The following is a 22,633-nucleotide window of genomic DNA, read 5'->3' on the forward strand; positions in this document are numbered from 1 at the left end:
ATCTTATTAAAAGTACTCAGAAATAAAGCACAATGACTGTTAGCTACCCATCACACAGGTGATTATACTTAGGATAACTAATATGTTCAGTGCAATATGCCTTAGAATTGTCAGAAGGAACGAAAATATATGGCAATTTGATATTGACTAGGGAAAAGACAACTAGAACATGAAGGTGTTTAACCTCATTTTTGGATAGAATCATAAAGACTCAAAAAGTTGGGGAGTTAGATAAGTAGGAAGTGCCAAAGATTCCTGGATGGTTAATTAGACAGTAGAAAAGGATGAAACCAGAAACTGAAAAGCGAGCATTTAAAAAACAAAGGTTGGCATTGTACAAAATATTGTTTTATTTCATATGGAGAACTGTCATTATTAGCACAGTAGGATCAGAAATGATTACAAAAGATAGAGAAAATTATGAGAATCTCGGCATCCAATAGGAACCAAAACCCTGAGATTAAGTTTGGCCAGGATGTCTGAAACATGACACTGTTCCCTCAGAAGTTCAGAAACAGGTTTTCCTGGACTTCTAAAATGTTAACTGTGATCTAGAAAGAAGAAGGGGGGGGGATATCTCAAAGGAGGAGCTAAATTACACCCAAACTTAAAGTTAATTGGCTTTTGTAATTATTGAGAAAACTTGCTTTATGAGATCAAGGTTTCTAAAGTTCTCAAAGTTGAAGTCAGGGAGACTTGTTGCAAATCATGTGTTTTTAATTAGCAAGCACACAAGCAAATAGTTAATGGACCAGATAAGAGTGTCAGATATTTTGTTATGCTATAACTTTCTTTTCACTACAAAGAGCTCATGAATCCAAAAGATTAGCTGAAAGCACAACGTTACTGATGCCAAAGCCATATGTGCCAGCAGAACTTCATTCTGTTTAATGGATACAGACTACACTCATAACCCTGGTCTTGAAAATTTCATTCCCATAGCCACAACACAGAGTAAATGCAGCACCACTCCTGAAAAAACACAAGTGACTGACTTACTAATTTATAGGTTAATAGCATTATCTCTGAATAAAAGGGAAAGCATGACTACTGTTAGTATAGTAATTTAAATGCCTAAGTCCTATGAACACTAAATCTCATTTCAGCTATTATATCTTTTGCTGAGAACAGGAGAGTTCAGGCAGCTACAAGAATTAGAGAGATTCTATTATATTCTTATACTAACAAATGATAAAGCAGAATAATGGGAACAGAAAACCTTTAATCCAACATGGATTAAACTGCTCTCCACTGATTAAAAATGAGCTTCAATCTATCTTTGTACCCTTCTTCAGTTTTTATAATAAATCTTCTACATATTAAACACTTGAAAAACATCAAACACAACAAGGACAAAACCCATCTGTTCCAAAAGCCCAAAAGCTAACCCATCATTTCTTTAAATGGAATTAACTTCCCTTCCCTTCTACTTTATACAATGGCTGACCAATCCTAAAATTCAATGACCAACCACTAGCATATTCACATACCTTCTCATTGCATCAAACCTTAAAAGCACCACAGGAGAATTTGTAGGTGAAAAACCATCAAACCAAAGGACGATGACAGCAGGAATCACAGTCTTTCACCCTAAATATCAACAATCTCACAATAAAGCCCAATGAAATTTAAATCATTTTCTGTTGGGTGGGGGTAAGAGGGCGTGGAGGAAGAGAGATCCAGGAAAGGAAAGGGGTGGCAAGGAGGGTGATGGTAAGACAAGAGTTGTAATTTTTTCGTTTTTATTAAAGCAGGCCCAAGTGGTGTCTCTGGTTTAGCACAGCAAAGATACTGACTTCCTTCCTGTATGGATTCTCCAACTGGATACCAAACGATTTTTGGTCCTGGTATTTTTGCCACGGATTTTAAGAGGTCTCTCTTCTCTGTGCAGTTTCATATGTTGACTAAGGTGAGAGCTCTGGCTAAAGCACCTGCCACATTCAATACATTGATAGGGCTTCTCTCCTGTATGGGTTCTCTGATGCTGGATAAGATGAGAACTCTGACTAAAACATCTGCCACATTCATCACACTGATAGGGCTTTTCTCCAGTGTGAATTCTCTGATGTTGAATGAGATTTGAGCTCTGTTTAAATCCTTCCCCACACTCAGTACATTTATAGGGCTTTTCTCCAGTATGGACTCGTCGGTGCTGAATGAGGTTGGAGCTCTGAAAGAAGCTTTTTCCACAATCAGCACATTTATAGGATTTCTCTCCAGTATGGATTTTCAAGTGCTGAAAAAGAGTTGAACTCTGACTGAAACTTTTCTCACATTGAGTACATTTATAGGGTTTCTCCTCTAAGCTGTTTCTAAATCTACTGAAACCTGTGTCATATCGGGAAGCCATTCCCCATCTCTTCCGCTGCCGTGCTGTCTTACACTGATTCTCAAAGGTTTTTCCTTGGCTTGTGCTTCGGGAAATATTTCCTTTGGCTCTTCCTAACTGCATCCTGGAGAGTTTTAAAAAAGCCCTGCTGACTACTTTCTATTGTTTTCCTCTTTGATCCAATGCTGTTTCACTTTCTTTGTAGGAGAATAAATCCCATCATTTTCTAAAGGAAAAAATATGCAGATATTAGTTAATTCCCCTGACAGAAAGAAATAAAGAAGAAAATTATTCAATAGTGATTTTTCTTTATGGAGTAGGCCAATCCTACTTCATTGCCCAGGCAGAACATCAAAACCTGTCTACAATGAAAAAACAATACATTAGACACCAATAAGTGCAAAGACAAATACATGAAAAACATTTATGAATTCTACACTCCCTGCTATTAAACAAAAGTCCAAGGAACCAAAATCTGAAAGAGGACCACAATGACAAAATCCTAACTGCATTTGTAGATGTCCTTTTGTACCTGTAAATGGAGATAGGTGGGAAGGAAAATAAATCTGATGATGAAGCTGTGAACTGGTCTAAATATTCTAGAAAATAATTTGGAACTGTACTCAAAAAATCACTAAGCTGTCCATATCCTTTTACACAGAAATACCACTTAACTAGGCTTACGCCACAAAAGAAGTCAAAAGCCAGAGTGAAATGACTCAGATTTATAAAAACCTTTAGAGCAATGCTTTTGTTGTTGTTGTTTATTTGAGCAAAGGAATGGAAACAAGTGAGTGCTCACTAACTGGGAAGTAGCTCATGAAATTAATGTAATAGAATATTATATTGTGCCATAAGAAATGCTCCATATAAAGAATTCATAGATACTTGGGAAGACTTATATAGACTGATACAGAATGAAGAGAACCAGGACAATTTACACAATGACAAAAATAATATAAAGATAATTTTGAAAAACATTAGAACACCCATCAGTGCAGTGATCAATGATGAGGTCCAAACACCAATAATAAGACAAGCATCCATTTCTTAATATAGGCGATGGCCTAGAGGTATACAATGAGTATTTAGTTTTATTTTGCTTGACTATACTCATCATTTATTTGTAGAAGGGCTATATGTAGAATGGCTTCCTTTTGGGAGAGAGAAATGACTTACTAGGAAGAGCTATAAATTTTTAAAAGTATAACTCAAATTTTAAAAGTACAAAAGGCATTCAGAAGGGGACAAAAGCATATGCTGCAGACTGTCAAAAAAATTAAAAAGAAACAGAACAGAAATACTGTTCCATATACAATCCTTTTTGTTCTTCATTTATTGTAATGTTTGTGTTAATGATCAAGTTCATAATAAAAAATTAACTTTACAAAAGGAAATAAGGAACAAATTTTAAATTAAATTATGCCAAATAAATACAATAATAAAATGTGAAGATACATTGAAAGAGGAACACCTGCAATTCTTAATGGGAATAGACTATTCTAAAAATATTATAAGTTCAAGATATAAGCATAAAAATATATTTGAAATTTGCCAGTACTCATACATGTAGTAATAAATAGGTGTCCAATATTTACTTATCCCTGAGTGATTCTGACCTAGGGTTTAGGTTCTTTCTTCACCTGGTGGAATAAATGCAACAATGAATTGCATCGAGAGATTCATGATATTTTCTCTTTGTAAACCTCAACAATCCCAACCTTATGAATCTAAATTATTACTTTAGGGTATTTAACAATAAGAGTTTCACTGTAAATAAGTGTTCTGTATTTTAATAACATCTGATAATCATTAGAAGTGTTTTGTTTTGTTTTTTTCTGGATAAGAAAAAAATTACAAGGAAAAGAAATAATACCTCTCAAAAAAACCGTGGCATGATAGCTTTCCGGGGGGAAAGAAGGAATTATTCAAAGAATCTCTGCTCTTCAATGGAGGACTGAGTAAGAAACAGGCAATGGGAACAGATAAGAAAAAAAAAAAGATTGATGACTTTAATAGGAGGGAGGTGATACATGGTCACATGAAATTTAAAGGTTAAAATCAGATCAAAGTTTTAAAATATCCAGAGCTTCAAGAGGTTAAGTTTTAAAATCTCTGAAAATATGAAGTTTACCACTTTTGTTTTAAATGTTCCAAAAAGGCCCTCAATCTGTTCAAAACAGTAGCCTTCATAACCTGCCAATGGTGAGATTACATTAAAGCTATTACTTACTTCATGTGGAATAAAGTTATAGGTCCTCTTCCTGCTGTGTAGCATAACCTTCACACAGGGCTTACACTATGAACTGAGACCTATCCTGGGTCAGTCCGAACAAAAGAACTCTAAGAGAAGAAAATGAAATCATACATTACTCACTTCAGTCTCTACCTGCAAAATTCCAATGACAATTTACCCTACCCATTATCAGTAATTTTAAAAAATGTGAGAGGCCTAGGTGTACACTGCCCTCCCTCGTGAACACTGCCCATCAGCATCCCTGGCCTCCTTCAAAGGTAACCTCAGCTACCACTTCTTACAAGTTTTTCCTAGTCTTCCCAGTTGTGAGTGTATCTGTGTTCTCAAATAATCATGTATGTGCTTATTTTTTATTGGAGTAAGAGTGAAAGCTTCTCAAGAACAGGTTCTCATGCTGTTACTGTGACTGCATCAATGCAATTCAACATGCATTTAAAGTACCTACTATGTGCTAAGCACTGGGAATACAAAGAAAGAAAATGACAGATGCTAACTTAGAAGACTTACAATCTCATCATAGAGGCACGAATTAATAGACAATGAGTATAATAAAGTTAGAACGTGATAAGAGAGAAATGCAGGGAAAGAGAAGTTTGAGGAGGTAAGAGATCCCTTTCCTCTGTGGAATATCAAGAAAGGCTTCATGGAAGAGGTGATTAGAGTAAGTTCTGGGCAGTGGGAATAGCCTATAGTGGGGGGGGAACTTGTGGCCTCATGGCCATATGTGGCCCTCTAGGTCCTCAAGTGTAGCCCTCTGATGGAATCCAAACTTCTCAAAACAAATCTGTTAATAAAATGATTTGTTCTTTAAAACTTGGACTCAGTCAAAAGGCCACATGTGGCCTCAAAGCCGCAGAGTCCTCACCTCTGGCCTACAGAAATACATAGGGGTGGAGGGCTGGGGAAGCTCTAGAAGAGCTAGACTGTCCAGTGTCCAGTGTTTTCGCAAGTGTGAAGTGCATAGCATAGTGTGAAATAAACCTGGAAACTACTTGTAGTAGGCCTCCAAGAGAAGGCTGAGGAATGAGTGCTTACAGAGGTGCCATCATTCCTTCCTTTTTTTCACCTGCTCCCCATCACATTACTTCTTCTGGATCCCCTTAGACATGCGCCTTCAACGTATAGAGCTCCTACTGAGGCTCTCCCAATCACCCCCTGATCCACAATTTCAAATCTAAGAGCTGTCTAGGACACTGAGAAGTCAAGGACTTCTCCAGGTCATAAAGCCAGGATGGCAGAAACAGGGCTTGAACCCAGGTTCGCCTGACTTTGAGGCCCTCTCTGTTCACCATGCCGTGGTTCTTCACTAACAATGATCAAAAAAAACTAAAGAAAGTTTGGGCTGAATTATCCAATGTCTCCGAGTGGGTCTCAATTCCTTCTTGTACAACAGAGGCCGTTTTTAACCCAAGCTCCCAAGGCATCTATGGATATATTTCAGGCGGGTCCTTGAACTTGGAAGGGGAAAAAAAATATCTTTATATCTAATCTTTAGTGCCTTCTTTAGTCTCTTGTATTTTATTTTATATTGTTAAAAACATTATTATGAGAGGGGGTCCACAGCCTTCCAAGGACACAACAATGGGGAAGAGCCCCTGCTCCGAAACACCCAAATTTGCTTCAAGTGTTAAAAAAATAAAACCAATGACAGTTAGCCATCAAAGAGATGCTCTAAGGTGTGCAACCTCCTTCTTTCCTTGCAAGCACCTTGGGAGGCTGGTGTCAACCCAGCAACCAGATTCTGAGCTTTACTTATCACAGAGGCAACAGCACCAAGCTCACCTCAAACTATCTCATCTGTTTGTGGGGATCGCATCTCAGGGCACTGACCTCACAGAGTGGAGATGAGAACCAAAGGACACTTTAGAACCATAAAACAATATTCATTATCATCCCTGCAGCCTCACCTCCCCCAGAAGGAAGGTCTTTGATGACTCCAGCTAAAAGGGTGGAGAAAGAGCAGGAGGAGGGACCGGAGTCCTGAAGGCCAGGGTTCAAATCCAGCCTCAAGGCATTTATGAGCCACAGGACAAATCACTTAACCTCCCTCAGCCTCAGGTTTCCTCCAAGTAAAATGGGGAGAATAATGTTCACCTTCCAGGATTGTGAGAATCAAAGGAAATTACATTTGCAAAGTGCTTTGCAAATCTTCAAGTCCTATAGAAATGCTAGCTATTATGTCTATTATTCTTACTCTTATTATTACTATTACTACGGTTGTTCCTAGTATTATTATTTGTTATTAGCACTGCTACTTTTATTATCACTATTGTTTTCTGTCACTATTACTTTTTAACTTATTGCTATTATCACTATTATTACTGTTAGTATTACCGTTGTTACTGCTATCATTACTGTCACAATTGTTACTGTATCACTACTATTACTGGCATTACTATAATTATTACTATTCCTATTGTTACTGTTATTATTGCTATTATTATTATTATTGCTGTTGTTATTATTTTTCCTGAATACAATGGCACCCATTTCTCCTTTTTTTTTGGGGGGATGGGTGGTGGGAGGTGAGTGGATACCCCACCACCCCAGGCATGGCACATAAATGCTCGTGGACGGGACTAATGGCTACTTCTGACCCAACGGCCCACTCGCGGAGCCCCCTGCCCGCCCTGAGTGGCCTTTGGCAATGACCTCCCGAGTTGGGGAGTGTAGAGGCGCAGCGGGGGGGGGGGTCTGAGGCCTCAGTTTCCCCATCTCTCTGACAACACCAGCAGCAGGGCCCGGCTCCCGCGACACCCGTGGGCGGTGCCGCGGTCCCCGCCCTAGAACCCGCAGGCCCAGTTCGAGCGTGGCCCAAATCCGCGGCGTCGGGGGGAACCCAACTTCCGGCGGTGGTCCAGCAGCCCGGAGGAGGAGGCCACGGGAGTGGAGCCCGGCCCACACAGGCCCGGCAGCGAAGACCCACTCACTTACCGCCACAACTGCCGCGGCCTAGCTGTACACGCGCAACTCTGACTCCCGCTCCTCTCGCCGGAAGTCAGCAGACGGGCCGCACGACGACTTCCGCTGAGGCCACTCTAGAACACCGGGAGGCTCAACTCGATGGTTTTAACCCCCTGGGGCCCGTGGAGCTCCGAGTACGTGTGGCTCGGACACCTGCATCTGGGAGCGAGCATGGCTGCAAGTCACTGCTTAGGCTTAGGTGGTGCAGAGAGTAGGGTGCTGGACCTGGCGTCCGGAAGATGTTCAGATCCAGCCCCGGACACTGTCACAGTTTCCCACTTCCTCAGATGGGGGTGCTAACAGTAACTCCGATCTCCTAGGATTGTAGTGAGAAATAAATGCGATATTTGTAAAGCTCTTTGCGAGCCTTAGGGGTTATAGAGTGTGGAGACAGATGCCCTGAGCATAGCCCTGGCCCTGCCACATACCAGCTATATTATTCATGGGCGCTTAATTTTTTTTAGGCCTTAGTTTCTTCATCTATAAAATGGAGCTAAAAATTCCATTTTTCAATATCTTGGAGGATTTGTAAAGATCAAATGGGTGTGGAAATGATTTTAAATAACTTTGAAAAATATAGGTGTACATATGTAAGCTATGAGTATTGCAATGCAAATGTGTTTCTAAACTAGAGTAAAGATTCCTGGTGCTTCCTTTGCCCCTAACCAGTTTGAGTTAAATGGCCAAGAAAATATCCCACAATATTGTACCAAAATCCAGTGGAAGTCAATTTTCCATTTCGGTAGGTAAGCATTCCATGGGGTCAGTGGCCCAATCGCTGGGGCACCCTTTGGTCACCAGCTCCTAAGCATAGAATGCTTCACTTGGGCTTTGGCAGTGATTTGGTCTAGGGTGGCATTATTTCTATCAACAAAGCAAGGAATCATCACCGTCTTAATAAAAATTAATATGCTGAAACTGATATCAGTGAATGTTTTTCTACTTTAAAGGGGTACATATCACTTTCTCTCCACCACCACCTTAAACTATTGCAAATAGCATCGTTAAGAGGTATTCCCATCTCCACTGGCTCTTGTCTCCACTCCATTCTTTATGCTGCTGTGATATTATATCCTTCAAGCAAGGCTCTGGTCGTTTCAGTCACATCCTCAAAAACCTGCAAGGTCTCTTTATGGCTTACTGAATCAACACCTTCATTGGGCTCATACTCAAGGCTTTCCACAAAGTGGCACTACTCTACCTTTCTAACATTCTCTTACTCCACTTCAACCACTCTATGACCAGTTCAACTATACACTATTCAACATCCGTTCTACTGTGACTCCTATCTTGCCAAACAGCAAACCCTAGATCATCCCTACCATCTCTGTCCTCTCTCTGCTCCAGCTTGGGTCTTGGTGAACAGTTATGTTCTAACAGAATAGACAATATATACACATATCAATATGTACAGTAAAAAATAATGTGAGTAAATACAAAAAATGTACAAAATAGTTCAAACCAAAGTACGTGAGCAGATAGGGCATTAGCAGTTGGGTGATCAGGAAACAGTTCTTGTAGAAGATGGTGACTGACTATCATCTTAAAAGACAGGGCGTCAAGGCGGTACAGGGAGTATATTCCAGAACTGGGGGATGCACAAAGACACTGGGTAGGAGATGAGTGTCATCTGAACCCCAGACAAATTAAATAACTTAGTCAAGGTCACACAGGTTGTATCAGAGCCAGAATTCCTACTCATGTCCTCTATCTCTAAATTCATGGTCTTTCCACCGTACAACTATGGGATTTGACATGTTCGAGAGAATTCTGGGTGCTTTGGCACTAGCTCTTTGTGGCCAAGGGATTACAGAGCCTTACCATAAGAAAAGCAATGTGGTACATTGGCAAGAGCAAGTCAGCAAATAACAGTTCAAACCCTGTCTCTTATACTTACGCTCTGTATGACCGTGGTCAAATCACTTCACCTCTCTGAATTTGCTTCCCATAAAATGGGAATAATAATCATTGTACTACCTAGTTCAGAGGGTGGCTATGAGTATTAAATGAGATAATGTATGTATGAAACCTTAACGCGATATATAAAGCTTAGCTATTATTACCACCAGAGAGCAGCAAGCACTGGAAATGGAGACCAAAGAAAGGGGGCTCTCTTTTCAGAAAGACAATGTAACTTTCTTGTGGCGTATTTATTCTTGCGACTTGGTTTAAGAAAAGATAAGAAGCACCTCTGAACGTGAAAAGTGCTGCATAAGCAGCTGGAGCTGGTGTTATTTTGGTCTCGGGGGCTTTGTTTAAGGGGAAATGATTAAGAGATGAAGCTGTGCTTGTGTGACCTCCCGCATGTCTCCAGTTCAAACCTCTGACCCCTGTGCAATAAGAGCTTTTTTATTGTGTGAATCAAGCCTTCCAGGACACACAATGTGTTCTGTTCACCAAAGGCCCCAAGCCTTACTTTCTGTTTCCTTTGGCTTCTCTGGGAAAGGAAGCCTTTAACGTTCCCAGCCCCTGGTTTGGTGCAGCCTTGCCTTAAAACTCTGCCCACTAGCAACGTCACTTGTTATAATAATAAGAATAGCTCCTATTCACACAGAAATTGTATGTGACACTGTGCATGGATTATCGTCCCCATGAAGACAATATCTTGATTATTGTCCTCATGAAGACAATATCATGATTATTGTCTCTATGAAGACAAAATCATGATTATTATCCCCATGAAAAAAATCACTCAATAATTTTTAAAAGACATTGGTTATATAACATGTTTAAGTTTTTTTTTTAAAAAACTTGGCATTCATTGGCTCATGTGATGAGGAAACTTGAGGTTAGAAAAGGCAAGAGATTTCCTCAGGGTCACAAAATGAGATGACCATAACTTCCACATGTTGGAATCAAAATTCAAATCCAGATCTTAGGAGGACATGTACTTTTCCCTTTCTATCATACCATACTGAAATGTTATTGGGACTTATTCAGTAAGAGCCTAGATGGAATGGGGAAGAAGAGGGACAAGACCATATTAGGATCCTAGAATCACTGACTGAAAGCGAAAGAGATCTGATAAATCTTTGAGTTTAACCCCTTCATTTTACCATGGTGAAACTGAGGGACAGAAAACTTTAGTGATGTGCCTACCTTCACATTGCTATTCAGTGTCTGAAGAAAGATTTGGGCTTTCCTAGTGACACAAAACAGGTGGTATTTAAATATAGACTTCTGTGCACATCTGACTGTTTATATGGTTTTGGTACTTTTTGGACAAGGCAAAACATCCTGTCTAATAAAAACTGCAAGGCATTAGGAAAGGTGTGGGTTGAACTAATATCCATTAGACAAGGTTACATAATATTTCTTGCTGCAGCTGCCCGGATATTTTTATTGGCACATGTGTGTCATATTTTAGCCACGTGAAATGTGTGTGTGTGTGTATGTGTGTGCGTGCGTGTACATGTGCGTGTGCTAGAGTATCCAAAGCTATCCAGGGATAGCTTTCTGGCATTGTCATGGAATAAGCACAGGAATGGGAGTCAGGAACCATGAGTCTTAGCTCTGGCACTTAACTTATTTGTGTCATTTCATCAGTCATTTAACTGATTTTTAGCAAATCACTTAGCTTCTCAGCCTCAGTTTCCTCATCTGTAAAAAAGGGTAAAAATACTTGTCCCAATAATATTCCAGAGTCACTTTAAGGAAAATGTTTTGTAAAAATTAATGCATCATAAAAGTGAATAATAATAATTATTCTTTTTGAATTCCACTGTATTTGACTTGCCTTAATTAAATTCTACAGTGACTTTAGATAGATTATTCTGTTATCAATTTGACTCATGTTGTAGGGCTATTTGCCTCTTGTCTGTTAATGTTATGAACACTAGCCATTCTGGTGATAGAGCAAAGATTTGTTGGGGTAGGAGGAGTAAGGAGGACACAAACATTTATTAAACACCTAAGCACCATTTATTAAGCATAGTGCTAGGCACTATGCTAAGCAAGGTGGTACAGTGGATTGGACTTTGAGTCTGGACTCAGGAAGATCTAAGTTCACATGACACTACATGTATGACTTTGGGCAAGTCACTTAACCTCAGTTTGCCTCAGTTTCCTCATCTGTAAAATGGGGGAATGGGGAAAAATAATAGCACCTATCTCATAGGGTGGTTGTGAGGCTCAAATGATATGATAATCGTAAAGTGCTTTATACAGTTCCTGGCACAGACAAAGTGCTCTATAAATATTAACAGCAGCATTATCTCAGGCTGTTCAGTCAAAAGCTCACTTTTAATATACTTAGTAATTAAATATGTCATTTCCCTTGAAATTTGAGCAAATCTATCCTTCAAATGGCTGCTTTGGAGCATTTGGAAAAGTTTGATTTCAGTTAGCCCAATTCCCATGTTGAAGACCAGTGTCCACTAGCAGACACATTCCCTTTCTTTATCAGAAAACAGCCCTTCCTACTTCTATGAAAAGACTCAACAAGCTCTGGCTGGGGTACTGCCAGGGCCCCAAAGTGCTGCAGCAGAAGAGAGGCATTATGCCTAGGGGTATGGAGAGGACAAAAGAGAGAGGGGGGGAGAGAAAGAAGGAGGGAGTGGAGAGGGGGAATAAGCAAGCACTATAGCACCTACTATGTGCTGGGAACTTTGCTAAGCACTTCACAAATAGTATTACATCTGAGCTTCACAACATCCTTGTGAAGAGGTAGCTTTTATTATCTCCGTTTTACAGTTGATGAAACTTAAGCAAACAAGTTAATTGACTTGCCCAGCATCTCACAGCTAGTGTCTGAGTCCAGATTTGGTTTCAGGGTTTCAGATCTTCTTATCCATTGCACCACATATCTGATAGATAGACAGAAGAGATAGAGAGGAGAGGAGAGGAGGGGAGAGGAGGGGAGAGGAGGGGAGGGGAGGGGAGGAGGAAGGGAAAGAAGGAAAGAGAAAGAAAGAAAGAAAGAAAGAAAGAAAGAAAAAGAAAGAAAGAAAGAAAGAAAGAAAGAAAGAAAGAAAGAAAGAAAGAAAAGAAAGAAAGAAAGAAAGAAAGAAAGAAAAAGAAAGAAAGAAAGAAGAAGAAAGAAAGGAAATGAAAGGAAGGAAGGAAGGAAGGAAGGAAGGAAGGAAGGAAGGAAGGAAGGAAGGAAGGAAGGAAGGAAGGAAGGAAGGAAGGAAGGAAGGAAGGAAGAGACTGAGATAGAGTGAGATAGACTGAGATAGACTTCTGGCTCCCCTGGCTTCAAGACTCAAACAAAATTCCATCTTTTAGAAAAAGTCTTTGCCAACCCTTCTCAGTTCTAGTGTGTTTCCTTTTCTTAATTCTTTTTTTTTTTTAAATTTATCCTGTATATAGCTTTATATAACATATTTATTTGCTTGTTATCTCCCCCATTAGACTGTGAGCTCCCTGAAGGCAAGGACTGTCTTAGGCTTCTTTCTGTATCTCTAGCACTTAGCACAGAGCCTGGCACATAATAGGCAGTTAATAAATGCTTATTTACTAATGAGAGAGAGAAAGATCATTTATTAAGTATTTACCTATATCAGGCCCTAGCTAAGTACTGGGAATAAAAATATAAGTGAGTAAGAACAATCCCTGCCCTCAAGGAGCTTACATTCTAATGGAGAAAGACAAGACAGAAAGGAAACAGAAGGGAGTTGCACACTACAGCATGGTATGGAAGTGGCTGGGAAATGGTGGTGGACTGACTACTGGGCCCGGCCAAACATCATAGCCAAGGAATATGGGGCAGAGTCCAGGTAACCAACTGGGAGAAGGTGGAAATGATGGTCTGAGTAGAGAAGGCATGGAGTAGCTGAGGATGCCAATATATTAAAACAGAGACTGTGTGCCTAGGAGTTAGGAATGGAGATGGTAACACATATTTTCATTCTCTTTCCCTTTTTGTCCTTCCTGCTTTCTTGAGGGGAACACAAACCTGTTTTTCTAATCCTTATTCTTTAAGAATTTGCTTGCTTTCTCACTTGGGATTTATTTTGAAAGAAAATATTTTTCTTAAGACCAGGGGTGAGTGGGGTTGTAAATGCAGCCAAGAGAGAGGCTATAGTTGGTGACATATACTGGGAGAAAGACTGGTAGATTCTATTACTTCTGAGAGGCATTCTTTGACATAAAATTGGTATTTATTTCCGGCAATAAAAGATATATAAAAATATATGTATATATTATATATGTTTATATATGTGCAATGTGTGCACCTATATACATGTATGTGTACGTGTGTGTGTGTGTGTGTGTGTAGTAATAGCTTTCCTGCAGTAGACAGAAGACATGAATGTAGAGGGTAACCTGCAGCCAAGAGGCCACATGTGGCCTTCTCGATCCTTGGGTGTGGCCTTTTGACTAAGTCCCAGTTGTACTGAACAAATACTTTTATTAAGGGGATTTGTTCTGTGAAGTTTGGATTCAGTCAAAGGGCTGCACTTGAGGACCTAGAAACCCACATGTGGCCTCAAGGCTTCAGTTTCTTTACTCTTGATTTAGACTAATATCTAGATCCAATGAACCCAAAGTGTTGTTGAGGGAAGGATGTGAAAAGGTTACCTGAGTAATCTTCTGAGGAAAGTTCATATCCAATTCCCCTCCTTTTCTTCCCACAGCAGGTTTGAAAGGTAAACTATTCCCATGAGGGACAGAGCTAAAGGCATTGACTAGAAGGAAAGTCATGCCTAAATGGAGGAGCTAGAAAAGCATACCCCTCCTACTGCTAATATGGGTATTCATATTTCAAAATACTATGTTTGTATTTTGAAGGGAGAGAGAAAGCTCCTAAAAATGGGTAGGAACCAGGTATCTACTTCCTCCTTAAATAAGTTTTCAGTGTTATTGAAAGTATACATCTCAAGACATCATATATATATGTGTGTGTGTTTGTGTATATATATATATATATATATATATATATATATATATGTGTATGTGTTTGTGTGTGTATATATATATAAATATATGTGCATGTGTTTGCATATATATGTGTGTATGTATATATATGTATACATACACACACACACACACACACACACACACATATATATCTCAGTCACTCATTAGAGATTTTCATTTCACACATACAACCAGCAGTATGGTAAGGGCCCTGCTGTTTATTTGACACAAGTATTGCTTAATAGGGCTTTACTGCTTCTACCTGGGGGATTTCTCAAATGACATGTGGAATTTTTGTACATCAAGTTCATGAAGAAGCGCTTCTTGACTGAACCAAATTAGACTTTTACGTTAGGTCAAGCTAAGGTCTTACTTATCCAGTAAGACTGAATCATTCTAAATCTCATAAATTAAAGGAGCAGCTTCTAAGATCAGTGATATCCATAAAACGCACAGAGAGCTAGCTTTTTTTTTTTGTACCCAAACACAGGAAATAAATGCTCCAAAATATCTGTGGGTCAGTTTAGGATTTCTTCAGACTAAAGAGGATCAACAAATGAAAGCAGTGATATACTGGAGCCAACTCATTCTGACTCTCGAGGGCTTCAGCCAATAAGTAAATAAACAAATGAGTATTGCTAAATTTTCAGGGTGATCATTTATACCTGGGAAACTGACAAATGCTACAAATCAGGCTTTATTTGTTTTGTTGAATATCTAGACTTAAGAAAATGATAAAGAAAATATTAATAATGCAAACTATACTTGAAAGTGTAACCTGAATACTTTTTTTTTCTTTCTGGAAAGCTGGCTGTTAATTTGGCAGCATACTCCAGATTGAAAGGGTCCTTAGAGTTTATCTAGTTCAGTGGTTCTTATTTTTTAGTCTCAGGAGCCCTCTAAACTCTTAAAAATGATCAAGAAGAGTTTTCATTTATGTGGGTTATAGCTGTTGATATTTACTATATTAGAAATTAAAACATCTTAGTACTATTATAAAAATAGTTTTGATCTCACAGGCTCCTTGAAAGGGTCTTAGGAACCTCTAGGGGTCCTCGGACCACTCTTTGAGAACCACTCATCTAGTTCATCCCTTTGTTTCATAGACGAGCAAGCTGGGGGATGGAGATGTTATATGGCTTTCCCAAGGTCAGACACTTTGAAACTAAGAGCCAGGATGCAAACCAAGATCCCTTTGATTCAATATTTAGGACTTTTTCAAGCTTACCATACTGGGTCCAAGGGTTCCATTTAACTGATGAAATAATGAAAAAGGCAGATCGTGCATGAAGCAGTTATGCTTTGAGAAAAGATGATCTTAAAATCCATCAAAGCAAAGCCCATTGACCTCATCTGACACGAACTTTGAATTTTGACCATTCACATGACCAGAAAGCTCTGAAATTGTTGCATATTCAGATAATCAATGGCAGGTGGCCTTGGAATCCTGCAGAATTTGCCAGAGTCCCCATGGATGGTTGTCACTGCAAGGCAGCAGGCAATTCTGGTTGTGGTGTATCAACAATCAGTAGGATACCTTCCACAATATTTTCTAACAAAGCCTCTTTACTGAGGCCATTGTTTGTTTTTCAGAATTTCAAAGTTTGGCCTCCAGTTAGGAATCAGCTGACTCACACCTTCCTTCAGAGGACTGCAAGCTCAAAACAAGCTAATGGCCTTTTAGTCTGAGTTCATAAAAACATTTTGTCCAGAGCAGTGGAGGTGACAGGCAATGAGCTTTTGCCAACAGTCAGCAAAATACAGGAAATGTACTATACTCTATTATATTCTGGACTCACTGTACTCTGCCCTCATCAGGCCATATCAAGAATATTGTATTCCCAGTATTTAGAACTCTCAGAATTGCAAGTGTCTCAGAGAGCATCTGGTCCAGCCTATACCTAAATGGGAATTTCTTCCAAAACAAAGCTGTCATATAGTCATTCAGCCTTACTGGAAGAAGGAATCTGTCACCTCTTGAATTAGCCCATACAGCTTTTGGGTAACATTAATCATAAGGAAGTTATTTCCTTAACACAAAACTAAATTTGTCTCTTTGTAACTTCTGCTCATTTCTTCTACTTCTGGATGCTACATGTTAGGAAGCACATGGATAGCTTCCAACATGGTGAGGTGACCTAAATCTATGCAAGAATCCCAGAAGTGACTAGGGATGCTTACCTGGGAGAATTCATAACACAGATTTAGAGCTAGACTTTCTAAACCCTTTAGTGACTAGTCTAATCCTCTCATTTTAAAGTTGAGGAAACAGGCCCAGAGAAGTAAAAGAGGATTTGGTTGCACCTATTTTGTTCCTTTTGAATTACTCTAACCCATTAGGAGGGCATTCTACTCTTCCTTACTTCTCTTCTCTTTTTCTTCTTCCTTCTGCCCTAGACTGTTCTAGAAGTCACTCCAGACAGACCTGCAACAGGAAGACCCACCTCCATCCTGGTTACCCGCTCAGCCATTGCTTTGGCCACCTGACCTCTCACAGGGCTTGGATGAGATGGGACCTTGTAGCTCCATCCCTTCCCACAAGACGGCAGGCAACGAGGTGTGACCATTTGCCCTGCTAATGTCTCTTCATAATCTCCAGGCCCTACCACCTGCCCTGAAGTCCCCAGCATCACTATTTAACCTACTTGGCCTTTGCATCTCTGGGCCTTGCCATGCTGACTTGTTGGTCTTCCCAGGCTTTCCATTCTGCTCTACTGCTCAACTTCCTTTTATACATTTCCTCTAATTAAAGTGTAAGCTTCTTGAGAGCAAGGACTGTCTCAGTTGTTTCCCCTATTTGTATCCCTAGTACTTAGCATTGTGCTTGGCACATAGAGCATTTAATAAATGCTTTTTTCACCCATATTGATAATAGCACGTTTGTAACTTTATAAAGTGCTTTTAGTAACTGAATATTTCAGTAATCCTATTTTCTTTAAAAATAAAGTCTAGTGGTGAAGGCTTGCTATTATATTATTTAGAACATGACTTATCGAGAACATTACTCTGGGCTGCTGTTACTTCTGAATGTAATATCCCTCTTCTAGATTGGGAATTCCACCAAGGCAAGGGCTGTCTTGTCCAAACTTTGTATTTCCCTCAATACCCTACACTCAATAGGCACTTAATAAATATCTGTCACATTGTGGTATTGGACATCATTATCTGGATGCAACTGATTTGCCCTTGTGCTCATTTGGCTGGTACTTTGGCTGTGTAGGGATATTCTTCGGTGGTACCTGGTACCATGGAATGAGCACTCCGTAACTCTAAAGCACTGGGTAAATGTGAATGAATAACAACATGTATATTCACATACAGATGAAATTTCCTTTAAGAAACAAGAAGCATGACATTGGGGATAAAACACTAGACTTAAGGTCAGAAAGATCTCAACTGGAATCTCTCCTCAAATTCTTACAGGCTGTGGGAAACTTGGTACATCACTGGGTCTCAGTTTCTTCATCTATAAAATGAGGACAATAATAACAACTGTATTACTTGTCCCTTTAATAGCTTCAAGCTGCTAAGACTTTTGGGACACCCTGTAAGGTGTCACGCACTATAATTATCTATTTCTGTCTACTAGACTGAAACTTCCTGAGGGCAGAAAAATTCACTTATCTAAACTCTGTCTCTTACCCAGGGCTTACCATAATTTTGTACAAAGTAAGCACTGGTGTTTAGAATAGTGCTTGACACATTGACACATAGGGAGTCTAATATATGCCCCCTGATTAATGTTTGTTCAATAAGTATATGTCGAATGGTTTGTGTTCAATTAGCAGAGCCTTTGAGAACCCATGGCCACCTGCACTCCAAGATGAGGCACTGTTATAGAATTGAACAAATGGGGGCAGCTAGGTGGCGCAGTGGATAGAGCACCAGCCCTGAAGTCAGGAGGACCTGAGTTCAAATCCAGCCTCCGACTAAACACTTGACACTAGCAGTGTGACCCTGGGCAAGTCACTTAACCCAACTGCCAAAAAAAAATCGAACAAATGGAATATGAGTTTAACTCTGGCAAATTATGAATGGTCTTCCTCAATCAACTTCCTCTTCTATTCACAGAAGCTCCTATAGGTTCTATTCATTCATTCATTAAACATCTGCTATGTACACCTTATATGTGCACAAAGATAAGTAGGACATGGATGGCCCCAGACATAGATTGGATGGTGTCAATTTCCACGGTGCCAGTTTTCATTAACTGTCTTATGCTAGGCAATTAGCAAAGTCAGGCTCATGCCAGGGATGTATGACCTGCTAAATAATGGCAAGAAGAACGATTTTTTCTGGAACAAGCTGAAACATTCTAAAGGCAGTTCACTATTGGTAACTGACCATGACAATTCCCTACTAAACCAATGCTCTAGGTAATGGCTGCATCTGCTTTCCAAAGAAGGCAGGACAAGGGTGCAGAATGATGGGTGTGAGGGGAGATAGGCAGGTGAGGAGTGCTGGGAAATCCCCAGGACTGAGTCCTCTGACTACCCACTGTTACCAGGCTCCACAATATCACAGTAACTGTAGTATTATCCAATACACTTTGCAAGAAAACCCATTAGCTGATCTAAGTCTGACAAGGAAGAGAATAAAAACTGTTTTAGAAAAATATTGAAGCTTTATTTGTATGTGTGTAGTAAACAGCTATCTTCAAATACTTAAACTTATGGAGGAAGAAAGCAGCTTTCTATTTGGCTTCTCTTGTCTAATTTTTCTAAAATTTTGAACAAATGGATGTATACAGTAGGAAAAAAAGAGAGGAAAAAGTAAGAGCAATTAGAGGAAGCCCCCAAACCCAAAGGCTGGTCTTTGAAATAGGTTTCCAATGCTTAGAATCTTACAGGGAACCTACTCGACAAACCATGGTTAATTCCAAATATCTCCTCTCCAATATCTCTTAAATAAAGCCTATGCATTCAGTCCAGCTGATGGAAATGTACAGGGGAATTCAAAGGATTACATTTTGTCTTTAATAGGGAACAGAAGTGGACTTAGCTGCCAAAAACTATTCAACACCCATACTGAGGGGGCAAGACCTTAAGGTCTAATGAAGTGGGCAAGATGCACAAGCATGCTCTCTTAGCTGTTATTCCTCTACTTTCACTGAGAGAGAAGCTTCTTGAGTCTCTGAGAATAAAAACTCCAGTAGGATGATGCCTAGGTCTCATTCACAGCTTGCATAGAGTGAGATCAGAACAGGTTTCTGGAAAATCTTGAAACAAATATTCTCAATTTTTACTGGTTCAACACAACCAGAAGTGATCCATGTCAGGCACAGGGGCACAGATACAGGAATGGAATTGTTGTGTTACAAGTGTACACAGAGAGACAACCAGGCGTTATAGATGGTGAGCTGGCCCCAGGATCAAGAAGAGCTGAGTTCAAGTCCTGACACTAACATGTACTGTCTATGGCAGCGAGACAAGTAATTTAATGTCTCAGTGACGCAGGCAACTAATTCTGTCAGATTATAACCTTCAGAGCAGGTGCTTATCTGCCTTAGAAGAGGGAATTCACTGCAGTGATGAAATCACAGATCTGGTTTAAAAAAACAAAATCCGCTCACAGATTTCTCCTAAATACCCTGAGGGCATGACTAGGACCAGTGAGTTGCATGCTCCCAGGGATGCAACTTTTATGTGCAAAGAAGACAATTATGATCATTAAGTGCTTAATAAATGCTTGTTGACTTTGGAGCTCTCAGAAATCCATTTGCTCCAAAGTTGCTATCCACTTACTAGGGGAAAGGGTTAGAAGATTGCTGGGGAGCTAGGTCATGAGACTGTGGTCCCAAAAGTGGAATCTAGGCAAAAGGTTTGGTTCTGTTTTGACCAAGCATTTCCAGTGGCTGTTCTCTGTGACTGCATATTTTTGCAAAGGCCACTTCATTCCTGGAATTTTTCCTTAGCAGAAAAATACAAGATTTCTTCAGTATTGCATCTCCTGGGAACTTGAAACCCTTTTCTCCCAATGCAAGCATTCACGGCTTCAATGTCACTTTGAAGGAATTAATAAGCATTATACTCACTGTTTCAGAGGTAGAAATAGTAGTTACATGCCCCTGGGCATCACCTTCTTCCACTTGGGCAACATAAAATACTTTGTTTTGCCCCTCTCTGATACCCTTCTCATTTAATATTTTGTCTTATGGTTATCTGGGCACATTGTGTAAACTAGCCGTTCCCTTGGACCTACACCCATGCTAATAAAGTGGCAACACCCTTTTAAAAGTGGCCAAAACAAGCTGGAAGTGTTCCCATAATGAGTTACCCGATACATGTTCCACAAATCTCACTGCTTTCGTAAAGAACCAGGAGTGAAACATTTGTATGATTGACTTTTTGGAAGGGGGAGGGGAGAAATGCAAGTGACTTTGACTTTCAGGTTTGTACTGAAGAGATTCATGACAGCCTAGTACCCAAGGCCAAACCATATTGAAGTAGGCATTGTTACAAACACCTGTATGTCAAAGTCAACTCTGTTGACCACTAGTAAGGTTGGTGTTCTCCAGCATGGCAGCACACCCACATTGTGTGAGTTATGGTGAATTCATAGTCCAGAGGCAAAAGGAGAGAGCACAAATTATGTGATGTACACACAATCCCTTTGTGGTGACAAAAGGACCAGTGGGCATAGGTTATTCAGAGACATTACCCAAGGCAAAGAACAGATGGGCTGTCCTTACACACCAGCTGCTCAGGCACCTGCCACCCCAAGGGCAGCAAGGATGGCAGCTGGTGGTTCCTATCACTCCTCCCCACACATACCACATGGCCTACTCCTAATCCCCACTACCAAGCAATCAGGGGGTTGTACCAAGCTCTGAGGAATCCTCTTGCAAAAGCAAGATGCCAGCTGCAGGTACCTTATGTCAAAGTTCCCTTTCCCCTAAGGTCTGGTCTGGTCCCCACAGTGATGAGGGAACACCTCCAGATGTGGAGCAATGTGAGTAATAGCAAGAGACAAGGTGTTAGTGCCATACAGATAAATGGTATGTTCATCCCCCAGTTGTTCTGGGGGGTTGGTTGAAGTGGCAATTAGAGGGTGAATATCAAAGATCGCAGCTGATTGGCTTCAGGTGGTTGCATCATGTAGACTTTTCCGCATCCAGACATCACTATCTCTGGTCATCCTGGGAACCAGATGTTACGCCAGCTCTTCTGGCTCTGTCAGCTGCTCCAGGCGCTGCAACATCATCAGGCGGAGAGTGTGGAACCTTATGGGAGACACAATGCACAGATCTCACCCAGGGCTTGGCTAGACAGCCTATGCAATAGGGAATGTGGGATCCTTGCCCAGGGAAAACCTGGATGCTTTGTTATCATGAAAGGCTGTGTAGCCCCTGTCTTGGCTTAGGCTATGTCCTCAGTTCTCTGAACCTTGATCCTCCCCAACAGCACCCTCATTTCTGGAGGCTGCTTCACAGAGATAGAAAGAAATCTTTGATGAGCTTTGGAGCCTCGGATTTTTGCTGTATTTTTCTTAAGGCTGTACTATTTTTGTCAAATAGACAATAATGAGAAGATATGGCATTTCCCCCAGATAGTATGAATCTCAAAACACTCACCTCTGGTAACTGGTGAATTCTCAACTCAGTTTTGTAAGCCAAGAGGGAAAAGCTATTTTCTCTCTATTACATGGTTTAGGGAGAGGTTTAAAGAAAGATCAAATGAATAGATTATTATTTTTTAAAGTCACTACCATATGCAAGGCACTGCGTGAGTTTTAAAAAAAATGGGTGTAGCTCTTCACCAAAATTAACAAAAATCCAGAATTTAGAGTTGGAAGGGACGTTAAAGGTCATTTAATCCAAGCCATTTATTTTATCCAAGAAGCCAGGGGAAACGAAGGTGACTTCCTCAAGAACACAAAGCTAGTTAGGGATTCTAGGCTTACTCTGTCTGTCTGAACAATAAAAAGCATTGAATGAGTGGTCCTTGAATGAACATCCCCCATGAGTGGCCCCCACCTGCCCTTCCTCCTTTGAGCTGTGATCTATTTTGATGATCTAATCTCACCTAACTTTGAAAGTGTCTTGCTGATCACATCTGCAATTAAATGGAAACAAATAATTGGAAAGTCCTGTCTTGTATCCGAGAGCAGGCAGCTAATACCTCATCACTTTTCCCTCCAAAGATCTAAAAACACCATCTGGTGCAATCAGATTTCATCACTTGACTGGCTCCTTTTAAAATATCTGTGCTGGAAGCAAGTAG

The 22,633-nt window shown here is 40.2% G+C and overlaps 2 protein-coding genes across 6 annotated transcripts in view; both read right to left on the reverse strand.

The window, feature by feature from the left end:
- Positions 1 to 326: 326 nt before the first annotated feature.
- On the reverse strand, positions 327 to 7,628 carry ZNF22 (zinc finger protein 22). The gene is made up of 3 exons (XM_020994566.2): positions 7,521 to 7,628; positions 4,563 to 4,672; positions 327 to 2,555 (listed from the first exon to the last, which is right to left on the reverse strand). Exon 3 carries the CDS (start codon positions 2,450 to 2,452, stop codon positions 1,775 to 1,777), a length of 678 nt encoding a protein of 225 aa, XP_020850225.1. The 5' UTR covers positions 2,453 to 2,555; positions 4,563 to 4,672; positions 7,521 to 7,628; the 3' UTR covers positions 327 to 1,774.
- Positions 7,629 to 19,013: 11,385 nt separating this feature from the next.
- RASSF4 (Ras association domain family member 4) overlaps positions 19,014 to 22,633 on the reverse strand; it is a 78,494-nt gene continuing 74,874 nt past the window's right edge. For all 5 annotated transcript variants that reach the window (XM_020994626.2, XM_020994627.2, XM_020994628.2 and 2 more), the window contains one exon: positions 19,014 to 21,633. In XM_020994626.2, the coding sequence (XP_020850285.1) occupies positions 21,564 to 21,633 (70 nt within the window). In that variant the 3' untranslated portion in view covers positions 19,014 to 21,563. The remainder of the gene's footprint in view (positions 21,634 to 22,633) is intronic.

This window comes from Phascolarctos cinereus, unplaced genomic scaffold (genome assembly GCF_003287225.1).
Source record: "Phascolarctos cinereus isolate Bilbo 61053 unplaced genomic scaffold, phaCin_HiC Scaffold_3;HRSCAF=262, whole genome shotgun sequence".
NCBI lineage: Eukaryota > Metazoa > Chordata > Mammalia > Diprotodontia > Phascolarctidae > Phascolarctos > Phascolarctos cinereus.